This window comes from Pristiophorus japonicus, chromosome 8 (genome assembly GCF_044704955.1).
Source record: "Pristiophorus japonicus isolate sPriJap1 chromosome 8, sPriJap1.hap1, whole genome shotgun sequence".
NCBI lineage: Eukaryota > Metazoa > Chordata > Chondrichthyes > Pristiophoridae > Pristiophorus > Pristiophorus japonicus.
Genome location: NC_091984.1, coordinates 227,158,853 through 227,170,997, shown reverse-complemented (window position 1 = coordinate 227,170,997; position 12,145 = coordinate 227,158,853). Strand labels below are relative to the sequence as shown.

The 12,145-nt window shown below is 45.8% G+C and overlaps 1 protein-coding gene across 6 annotated transcripts in view; it reads left to right on the top strand.

The window, feature by feature from the left end:
- Nucleotides 1-12,145, top strand: part of LOC139269047 (leucine-rich repeat-containing protein 74B-like) — a 129,124-nt gene that overhangs the window by 48,998 nt on the left and 67,981 nt on the right. For all 6 annotated transcript variants that reach the window (XR_011594151.1, XR_011594150.1, XR_011594149.1 and 3 more), the window contains exon 5: nucleotides 7,646-7,778. Coding sequence is in view for 3 of the 6 variants with exons in the window: in XM_070888037.1 (XP_070744138.1) it covers nucleotides 7,646-7,778 (133 nt within the window). In the remaining 3 variants the exon portion in view is untranslated. The remainder of the gene's footprint in view (nucleotides 1-7,645; nucleotides 7,779-12,145) is intronic.

The following is a 12,145-nucleotide window of genomic DNA, read 5'->3' as shown; positions in this document are numbered from 1 at the left end:
GCATACAGCTGACCTTCCCAATGCCTGACCCCAATCAAGCCTCGGGCCATCTACCATTAGTGGCGCTACTCGGTGCCGAGTTTGAGGCCAACATCTCGCCGTAGGCAATTAGGCTTATACAGCAGTGCCTGGTCTCCAGTCATCTTGGACCCCCTTGCCACTGGACCAAGACCTTGCTCAGCTAAGCCCGTGTGGTTGCCGGTGTGTAGCGGCGACCCCAAGTTAAAAGAACTCACCCACAGGCATCTTCCACTTCGCTAATATGAAGTTCTGGACCTGGAACGTCAGGACCCTCATGGACAATTCCAAAAGCAACAGGCTGGAACGCCACACCTCCATAGTTGCCCGGGAACTTAGATGTTTTGACATTGACATCGTCGCCCTAAGTGAGATCTCGTGGGCAGGGGAAGGCCAGCTCAAGGAACATGGTGGAGGTTACACCTTTTCCTGGAAAGGAAAACTAGAGAAAGAACGCCGCCTTCATGGAGTCAGCTTTGCCACCAAAAATGAACTGGTCGACCGCCTCAAAAACTCCCCCTGCGGGGTTAACGAACGCCTCATAACTCTTCGCCTTACCATATCCCGGAACCAATGCGCCACAGTCATCAGTGCGTACGTCCCAACACTCGATGCAACGGATGAGGCTAAAGAGAGTTTTTATTCCAACCTCAAGCCATCCCTGTCCTACGTCCCCACGGGCGACAAATTGATCCTCCTAGGTGACTTTAATGCCAGGGTCGGCAAAAACACAGCCCTCTAGGGAGGCGTGATTGGCAGAGAGGGGGTAGGGAAAGCCAACTCCAGCGGTACCCTACTCCTGACAAAATGTCTAGAACACGAACTCCTCATCACCAACACTCTGTTACGCCAGAGGGACAAATACAAGGCACCGTGGCAACACCCGCGCTCCAAACACTGGCACCTGCTCGACTATGTCATCGTACAAGCCAGGGATCGCAAGGATGTGCGCATCACCCGCGCCATGACAGGAGCTGACGACTGCTGGACGGACCATCGCCTAATCCGATCCATCATCAATATAAACATAGCGCCAAAGCAGAGGGGACAGCAGAAGCAGTGCCGCAAAAAAGTTAATGCCGGGGCACTTAGAGACCCAGCTAAGAGAGCCCTATACAGTCAGCGCCTCACAGCTAATCTGGCGTGCCTTGATGACCCTGAGATGCTGAATGCCCACAGCGCTTGGTCTGCCCTCCAGGTCTCCATAACCAGTGCCTGTGAAGAGACACTTGGTTACTCAACCAGAAAACACCAGGACTGGTTTGATGAAAATGATCAGGAGATCCAAGAACTAATAGATCGTAAGCACAGAGCATTTCTGAGCCTCAAGCAACAACCCAACTCGGGAGCTGCAAAGCAATGTTACAGACGGCTCAAGGCTGAAGTCCAACAAAAAACCCGGGACCTAAAGAACAGGTGGTGGATGGAGAAAGCACAGGAGATACAACAACTAGCCGACAGCCACAATATGCGAGGATTCTTCATTACAGTCAATGCCACCTACGGTCCAAACTTCCAAGGCCCCACCCCACTCCTGGCCAAGAACAGGGAAACACTCATCAAGGACACCGAGGCTGTCAGGGCCCGCTGGAAGGAGCATTTTGAAGATCTCCTCAATCGAGACTCTGCCTTTGACTCGAGTGTTCTCGACTCCATCCCGCAGCATGTGACCCGCCACCACCTCAGTGAAACCCCAACGCTGCACGAGCTAGGCAAAGCTATGAAACAGCTCAAGAATAACAAGGCTACGGGTGCAGATGGAATTCCTGCTGAGGCCCTAAAGTATGCCGGAGAGGCGCTGTTGGCGCGGTTACATGACCTCATCTCTCTCATTTGGAGGCAGGAGAGCATGCCGGGAGATCTCAGAGATGCAGTGATCGTGACCATCTTTAAAAAGGGGGACAAGTCCGACTGTGGCAACTACGGTGAAATCTCCCTGCTATCAGCCACTGTGAAGATTGTCGCTAGAGTTCTCCTCAACCGTTTTCTCCCTGTGGCCGAGGAGCTCCTCCCGGAATCACAGTGTGGATTGTATCCCCTATGGAGCACAACGGACATGATCTTTGCAGCGCGACAGCTGCAAGAAAAATGCAGGACGCAGCACCAGCCCTTATACATGGCCTTTTTCGATCTTACAAAGGCCTGTGACACTGTCAACCGTGAGGGCTTATGGAGTGTCCTCCTCTGTTTTGGATGCCCCCAAACGTTTGTCAACATCCTTCGTCTGCTCCACGATGACATGCAGGCCGTGATCCTTACCAGCGGTTCCATTACAGACCCAATCCACGTCCGGACCGGGGTCAAACAGGGTTGCGCCATTGCTCCAACCCTCTTCTCAATCTTCCTCGCTGCTATGCTCCACCTCACAGTCAACAGCTTCCCGCTGGAGTGGAACTAAACTACAGAACCAGTGGAAAGCTGTTTAACCTACGCTGCCTCCAGACCAGGTCTAAGATCTCCCCAACCTCTGTCGTTGAGCTGCAGTACGCGGACGACGCCTGCGTCTGCGCACACTCTGAGGCTGAACTCCAGGATATAGTCGATGTATTCACTGAGGCATACGAAAGCATGGGCCTTACGCTTAACATCCGTAAGACAAAGGTCCTCCACCAGCCTGTCCTCACTGCACAGCACTGCCCCCCAGTCATCAAGATTCATGGTGCAGCCCTCGACAACGTGGACCACTTCCCATTCCTCGGGAGCCTTTTATCAACCAAGGCAGACATTGATGCGGAGATTCAACATCGCCTCCAGTGGGCCAGTGCAGCCTTTGGTCGCCTGAGGAAAAGAGTGTTCGAAAACCAGGCCCTCAAATCTACTACCAAACTCATGGTATACAGGGCTGTAGTAATACCCGCCATCATGTATGGATCAGAGGCATGGACGATGTACAGAAGACACCTCAAGTCTCTGGAGATATATCACCAACGATGTCTCCGCAAAATCCTGCAAATCCCCTGGGAGGATAGGCGCACCAACGTCCTCGCCCAGGCTAACATCCTCAGTCTTGAAGTACTGACCACACTCGATCAGCTTCGCTAAGCAGGCCACGAAGTTTGATTGCCAGACACGAGGCTCCCTAAGCAATTGCTCTATGCAGAGCTCCTTCACGGCAAACGAGCCAAAGGTGGGCAGCGGAAACGTTACAAGGACACCCACAAAGCCTCTCTGGTAAAGTGCGACATCACCACTGACACCTGGGAGACCCTTGCCGAAGACCGCCCTAGGTGGAGAAAGTGCATCCAGGAGGGCATTGAGCTCTTCAAATTTCAACGCCGCGAACGTGAAGAGGTCAGGCGCAGGCAGCGGTAGGAGCGTGCGACAAATCAGTCTCACCTCCCCTTCCCCCGACGAATGTCTGTCCCACCTGTGACAGGGTCTGTGGCTCTCGCATTGGACTGTTCAGCCACCAAAGGACTTACTTTGGGAGTGGAAGCAAGTCTTCCTCGATTCCGAGGGACTGTCTATGATGATGATGTAGAAATAATTAGCTACACCAAATTAGTTGCATTATACAGGGTAAAATAAAGTACTGAAGTACGCAAAATTGTAATTTCTGTAGTGCTAGATTTAGAATTTTTTGAAGAGGGAAATAAGTTCTAGTGTTAAATTTATTCAGGGGGAGACAAGGCGAGGTCAACGGCCAGACCTTCCCATTTCTGGAAATTTTGACTTTTGACATTTTTTGTGCATTTTCCAGCATTTTGAATTGTACTGAGTTCCTGTCGTTGGGTTCAGGCAGATGGCCTAACTGCAGAACACTTCCCATCTCCAATGAAAAATCAGCGTGTTTACAATTCATTTACACTCTTTAAAAAAAAAAAAAAATTCTAATTGGTTTTCATATTTAATTCGTTTTCTCCGAGGAGATTGTACCCAGGGACTGTTATCACAAACCCACTCACATTCTTATCATTGCGTAACATTTTAGAACAAGTTTCTCCGCACTGGTTTCCTGGTGTCACTAAGGAGTCACTTTCTGTTGCTTACTGCCCTGGAAAATCATTACAAGCAATAAATATCAATTACATTGCGATTTGCTTGTGGGAGAAAAGTGGCACCCTTCATAACTGAAAGCATTTTGTAATAAACGGCTAACCTGCGGAGTGTTTGCAGCATTTTCTGTTCGAAAAGGTCATCGACCTGAAACGTTAACTGTGTTTCTTTCCCCACAGATGCTGCCTGACCTGCTGAGTTTTTATTTTTGTCATAAATGGTGTGCAAAAATGGACACAGCTCTCCCTTTCTCTCTTTCTCTTCTCCCTCTTCCCCGTGATTGCAATTCTCTCTTCCTCCCGTGTCTGAACCTCATTTATCTTTCAGTTTTGTGTTTATAGACAATACTGTAATATAAATTGGATATAAATGTGAGATCTGTGCCTAGGTACGCTTAATCACCTGGGAGCAGCAAATACTGGGAAATATATGTGCAACCAATATTTTTTTTAATTACTCCATTTACTACTGGGCTATTACATACAGAAGAAAAGTAATGAAGAAATGTTCTTTAACAAATTGCATTTTTCTACCTGGGTCGCTCAGGCTAAGGTTATATTGCACTACCAGTCGAAGAAAGAAAGACTGACTTGGATTTACATAGCATCTTTCACGACTGTAGCACCTCCCCCAGATCACTTTACAGCCAATGAAGTACTTTCTGAAGTATAGTCACTGTTGTAATGTAGGAAAGGCGGGAGCCAATTTGCGCACAACAAGCTCACACAAACAGCATTGTGATAATGTCCAGATTATCTGCTTTTAGTGATGTTGGTTGAGGGATAAATATTAACCAGGACCCCGGGGATAACTCCCCTGCTCCTCTTAGAAATAGCGCCATGGGAACTTTTACGTCCACCTGAGAAGGAAGTCGATTTAACATCTCATCCAAAAGACAAAGAGAACAAACTAAAATTCTGTGCCTCACTGGATAAAAATAACCTCACCTCCAACGTCTCCCTGTAAGTCGCGCTGCCTGCTGCGCAGCCTGCCTCCCCCAATGCGCGGCCCATTCAAGTTTTTGCGCATACGCCGCATCTACAAGGAGTGTATTAGGGATGGTTTTCTAGACCAATATGTCGAGGAACCAACTAGAGAGCTGGCCATCATAGACTGGGTGATGTGTAATGAGAAGGGACTAGTAAGTAATCTTGTTGTGCGAGGCCCCTTGGGGAAGAGTGACCATAACATGATAGAATTCTTTATTAAGATGGAGAGTGACACAGTTAATTCGGAAACTAGGATCCTGAACTTAAGGAAAGGTAACTTCGACGGTATGAGGTGTGAATTGGCTAGAATAGACTGGCAAATGATACTTAAAGGGTTGACGGTGGATAAGCAATGGCAAACATTTAAAGATCACATGGATGAACTTCAGCAATTGTACATCCCTGTCTGGAGTAAAAATAAAACTGGGAAGGTGGCTCAACCATGGCTAACAAGAGAAATTAAGGATAATGTTAAAGCCAAGGAAGAGGCATATAATTTGGCTAGAAAAAGCTACAAACCTGAGGACTGGAAGAAATTTAGAATTCAACAGAGGAAGACTAAGGGTTTAATTAAGAGGGGGAAAATAGATTACGAGAGGAAGCTTGCAGAGAAAATAAAAACTGACTGCAAAAGCTTCTATAAATATGTGAAGAGAAAAAGATTAGTGAAGACGTAGATCCCTTGCAGTCGTATTCAGGTGAATTTATAATGGGGAACAAAGAAATGGCAGACCAATTGAACAAATACTTCGGTTCTGTCTTCACGAAGGAAGACACAAATAACCTTCCGAATGTACTAGGGGACAGTGGGTCTAGTGAGAAGGAGGAACTGAAGGATATCCTTATTAGGCTGGAAATTGTGTTAGGGAAATTGATGAGATTGAGGGCTGATAAATCCCCGGGGCCTCACAGACTACTTAAGGAAGTAGCCCTAGAAATAGTGGATGCATTGGTGATCATTTTCCAACAGTCTATCGACTCTGGATCAGTTTCTATGGACTGGAGGGTAGCTAATGTAACACCACTTTCTAAAAAAGGAGGGAGAAAGAAAATGGGTAATTATAGACTGGTTTGGCAGACATCAGTAGTGAGGAAAATGTTGGAATCAATCATTAAGAATGAAATAGCAGCGCATTTGGAAAGCAGTGACAGGATCGGACCAAGTCAGCATGGATTTATGAAAGGGAAATCATGCTTGACGAATTTTCTGGAATTTTTTGAGGATGTAACTAGCAGAGTGGACAAGGGAGAACCAGTAGATGTGGTGTATTTGGACTTTCAAAAGGCCTTTGACAAGGTCCCGCACAAGAGATTGGTGTGCAAAATCAAAGCGCATGGTATTGGGGGTAATGTACTGACGTGGATAGATAACTGGTTGGCAGACAGGAAGCAGAGAGTCTGGATAAACGAGTCCTTTTCAGAATGGTAGGCAGTGACTAGTGGAGTGCCGTAGGGCTCAGTGCTGGGACCCCAGCTCTTTACAATATACATTAACAATTTAGATGAAGGAATTGAGTGTAATATCTCCAAGTTTGCAGATGACACTAAACTGGGTGGTGGTGTGAGCTGTGAGGAGGATGCTAAGAGGCTGCAGGGTGACTTGGACAGGTTAGGTGAGTGGGCAAATGCATGGCAGATCCAGTATAATGTGGATAAATGTGAGGTTATCCATTTTGGGGACAAAAACACGAAGGCAGAATATTATCTGAAAGGCGGCAGATTAAGAAAAGGGGAGGTGCAACGAGACCTGGGTGTCATGGTTCATCAGTCACTGAAAGTGTGCATGCAGGTACAGCAGGCGGTGAAGAAGGCAAATGGTATGTTGGCCTTCATAGCTAGGGGATTTGAGTATAGGAGCAGGGAGGTATTACTGCATTTGTACAGGGCCTTAGTGAGGCCTCACCTGGAATATTGTGTTCAGTTTTGGTCTCCTAATCTGAAGAAGGACGTTCTTCCTATTGAGGAAGTGCAGCGAAGGTTCACCAGACTGATTCCAGGGATGGCAGGACTGTCATGAGGAGAGACTGGATCAACTGGGCCTTTATTCACTGGAGTTTAGAAGGATGAGAGGGGATGTTATAGAAACGTATAAGATTCTGACTGGACGGGACAGGTTAGATGCGGGAAGAATGTTCCCGATGTTGGGGAAGTCCAGAACCAGGGGACATAGTCTTAGGATAAGGGGTAGGCCATTTAGGACTGAGATGAGGAGAAACTTCTTCACTCAGAGAGTTGTTAACCTATGGAATTCCCTGCCGCAGAGAGTTGTTGATGCTAGTTCATTAGATATATTCAAGAGGGAGTTAGATATGGCCCTTACGGTTAAAGGGATCAAGGGGTATGGAGAGAAAGCAGGTACGAGGTACTGAGGGAATGATCAGCCATGATCTTATTGAATGGCAGTGCAGGCTCGAAGGGCCGAATGGCCTACTACTGCACCTATTTTCTATGTTTCTATAAAAGCCAGTGAGCGACCTGCACGGGACCATGACTGCGTGGCTATGCAACATTGCTCACCTCTATTCATTGAAGCAAGTAGTGTGCAGTTTCCAATGGTCTCTTCCTGACAATTTCAGACTCTGCATTTTTTTTAAATCTCTAAAGCAGGGAAATTCTAATAATATTTTTACATTTATTTTCAGGGTACCAAGGCAATTTCTGTGTCCCTGGTAACCAACACATCGATCACAAAATTAAATCTGAAGGATAACTGGCTGGAGGCAGAAGGTGCCCAAGCGATTGCGGAGATGCTGAAGGAGAACTGTTACATTACAGGTTCAAACATCTGTGTACCATCTTTATATATTGACTTTAGTCCGCAGAACAGTCTGATGCTGCTTTTCATCACACAGGTCCACTTTTGATCACCCGTGACACGGGGCTGGATTTTACCAGCGCTCGGAGGGCGGGTTCGGAGGCAGGTCCGCTGTCAAAATCCAAAAGATTGACAGTGGGGTTGGATCTCGCTCTGAACCCGCCTCTGTGTAAGTTTCCCAAGTGCCGGGTCTGCCTGCACTTTAAAGATGCAGCACCACGTAGCGGTGAACAAATTGAAATAGTTAAGAGGGCGTTTAAAGGTAGTTGAACAGCATTTTACCACCTAATAAACCATTTTTCCCACTTTTTCACGAGATTCGCGTCGTTCAGGGATCACATAAAGTAAATTGGTCAGGTTTTAAGAACATAAGAAACATAAGAACATAAGAAATAGAAGCTGGAGTAGGCCATATGGCCCCTCGAGGCTGTTCCACTATTTAATAAGATCATGGCTGATCCGATCATGGACTCAGGTCCACTTCTCTGCCCGTTCCCCATAACTCCTTATTCTCTCATCGGTTAAGAAACTGTCTATCTGTGAATTAAATTTATTCAATGACCCAGCTTCCACAGCTCTCTGAGGTAGCGAATTCCACAGATTTACAACCCTCTGAGAGAAAAAATTTCTCCTCATCTCAGTTTTAAATGGGCAGCCCATTATTATAAGATTATGCCCCCTAGTTCTAGTCTCCCCTATCAGTGGGAACATCCTCTCTGCATCGACCTTGTCAAGTCCCCTCATAATCTTATATGTTTCGATAAGATCACCTCTCATTCTTCTGAATTCCAATAGTAGGGTCCAACCTACTCAACCTTTTCTCATAAGTCACCCCCTCATCTCTGGAATCAATCTAGTGAACATTCTCTGAACTGCGTCCAAAGCAAGTATATCCTTTCTTCAATACGGTGGTGCAGGCTAGAAGGACCGAATGGCCTACTCCTGCACCTATTTTCTATGTTTAATACGGAAACCAAAACTGTACTCAGTATTCCAGGTGTGGCCTCACCAATACCCTGTATAACTGTTTCAAGACTTCCCTGCTATTATATTCCAGCCCCTTTGCAATAAAGGCCCTGATCGCTTGCTGTACCTGCATGCTAACCTTTTGTGTTTCATGCACCAGGACCCCCCAGGTCCCGCTGTACTGCAGCACTATGCAATTTTTCTCAATTTAAATAATAACTTGCTCTATGATCATTTTCTGCCAAAGTGTATAACCTCACACTTTCCAACTTATAGTCCATCTGCCAACTTAGTTTTCAAGAACTATGCATTGCTTTGAATAGGTGACAGCTGCAAAAGTGGTATAATAGCTACCATTTCACAGATGTTCACTTTCCAATGTTAGAAGCTGGAGCCTTCAGGATTTAGAATACACTTTTCAGCTTTAGGAAGATTGGAAGTGTTTGGATTAAACTCTATATCCAGTGTCACCTCCTTGGAGCAACCTCTCTCACCATTGACAGATCGCTTCTGTCATCTCAACTTCAGCTGCCATCTTTCTAGCAGCATTGATGCTCTCGAAAAAAATCTCACCTGGTTCTCAGAATCCCATCACGATCAGCCCCAACACCAACATCACTGGGCACACCAGCATCACCAACAATAAAACCAACCTCCGCAATTATCTGATGCTGCACAGGACACAGGGCATCGGCACCCAACTATATTGCTGTCCGGGAGGCCAGGGATGGCTTCACCATAGTCACATTTACTTCACTTGATGCTGTACACCCTGGCTCCCACATGATGTGCCATAGGGGAAATCGCAGCCATGGTTTCCCAGTAAGAGTTGTATTTTTCAGGAGGGAAGAAGAGAAAAAAAAGGGAATATTGGAAAATTTCAAAAAAGCTAAATTGGTAATCTCACTTCATTGACTTTAATAGAAAACAAAATCGGGCTTGGTGTGATATGGCTGCCAATTAGCTGTGAGCTTGTTTCGTGCTGCTGGCATGGACCAATTTTATACTAGTTTATGCCGCTGCCCTCGTACACTGCTTACACCGTGGGAAAGTGACATTTGGTCAATGGTAATCATATGGCCAATGGTACTAACAGTCAAGTGGCTACCATAGACCAGTCAAATTGCTCGCATAATGGAAATGTAGCTTGTGTGATTCCTAAAAAAACAATCAGATCATTAGAAGGTGACACGACTGAGTGGGACACAGACTAAACAAGACAATCAGATGGCCAGAGAGAAGTTGAGCGGAACATTTTTAATAATAAAGATATTTAAAGACATCAGGGAATAATACAGCAATCTAACAAGCTGACAAAAAGCAGGAAACTATAGATCAGTTAGCCTAACATCTGTGGTTGGGAAGATGTTGGAGTCCATTATTAAAGAAGCTGTAGCAGGACATTTGGAAAAGCAAAATTCGGTCAGGCAGAGTCAGCATGGATTTATGAAGGGGAAGTCATGTTTGACAAATTTGCTGGAATTCTTTGAGGATGTAACGAACAGGGCGGATAAAGGGGAACCAGTGGATGTGGTGTATTTGGACTTCCAGAAGGCATTTGACAAGGTGCCACATAAAAGGGAACTGCACAAGATAAAAGTTCACGGGGTTGGGGGTAATATATTAGCATGGATAGAGGATTGGCTAACTAACAGAAAACAGAGAGTTGGGATAAATGGTTCATTCTCGGGTTGGCAACCAGTAACCAGTGGGGTGCCGCAGGGATCAGTGCTGGGACCCCAACTATTTACAATATATTAACGACTTGAAGGAAGGGAGCGAGTGTAACGTAGCCAAGTTTACTGACGATACAAAGATGGGAGGAAAAGCAATGTGTGAGGACACAAAAAATCTGCAAAAGGACATAGACAGGCTAAGTGCGTGGACAAAAATTTGGCAGATGGATTATAATGTTGGAAAGTATGAGGTCATGCACTTTGGCAGAAAAAAATCAAAGAGCAAGTTATTATTTAAATGGAGAAAGATTGCAAAGTGCTGCAGTACAGCGGGACCTGGGGGTACTTGTACATAAAACACAAAAGGTTAGTATGCAGATACAGCAAGTGATTAGGAGGCCAATGGAATCTTGGCCTTTATTGCAATAGGGATGGAGTATAAAAGCAGGGAAGTCTTGCTACAGTTATACAGGGTATTGATGAGGCCACACCTGGAATACTGTGTCCATATTTAAGAAAGGATATACTTGATTTGGAGGCAGTTCAGCGAAGGTTCACAAGGTTGATTCCGGAGATGAGGGGGTTGACTTATGAGGAAAGGTTGAGTAGGTTGGGCCTCCACTCATTGAAATTAGAAAAATGAGAGGTGATCTTATCGAAACGTATAAGATTATGAGGGAGCTTGACAGGGTGGATGCAGAGAGGACGTTTCCACTGAAAGGGGAGACTAGAACTAGAGGGCACAATCTTAGAATAAGGGGACCGCCCATTTAAAATTGAGATGAGGAGAAATTTCTTCTCTCAGAGGGTTGTACATCTGCAGAATTCGCTGCCTCAGAGAGCTGTGGAAGCTGGGACATTGAATAAATTTAAGACAGAAATAGACAGTTTCTTAAACGATAAGGGAATAAGGGGTTATGGAGAGCGGGCAGGGAAGTGGACCTGAATCCTTGATCAGATCAGCCATGATTGTATTAAATGGCGGAGCAGGCTCGAGGGGCCGTATGGCTCCTATTTCTTATGTTCTTATGTTTAATCCTGGGTGCAGATAACTATTATAAACCATATAATCTTTGCAGCTGGGTTTATGATCCACCTGATTACGAGTTCTGCCTAGACTTTTCATTACTTTCCAGTACTCATCCTAACTATGAAATAATCTTCATCCTGACTTTAGTAGTTCCCCTCTCTCATGGCTTACTATTGTCACACTAAGCTTTGCAGACCAGAAGATCCCAACTTTGTCTGTGATTTCAGATGAGGCGGCAATTAGGTGTGCTACAATTGGCTTCTGCATCCTCGCCTGGGAAATGTAGATGTTAACTAGGGTTTTGGCTCCTGTTTGCTGAAAGCTGCACTTGCATGGACATCTGCTAAAGATGTCTGATGAAGACAGGTTCAGTCCTGAGCCTCAAATTAGGAATTAGAAAGTAAAAAAAAAAAATTAATTACTTTGAAGTCTTACTGTTTTTATTTTTAACATAGATGGAAAACTACTAGGCTGGATTTTCCGGTGATGACCGCCTCTGTTTTTACCCCGGAGAGGCGGCAATGGCGGCGGTGAGCTCTTCTGGCGGATGGTCAGCTTCCAGCGCCCGCGGGGGTTTTCCGGGACGGTTTTGCAGGGGCACTGAGCATTACCGCCCGGAAGAGTTGAGCCGATGTACAACGCCCCTGGTTGCTAC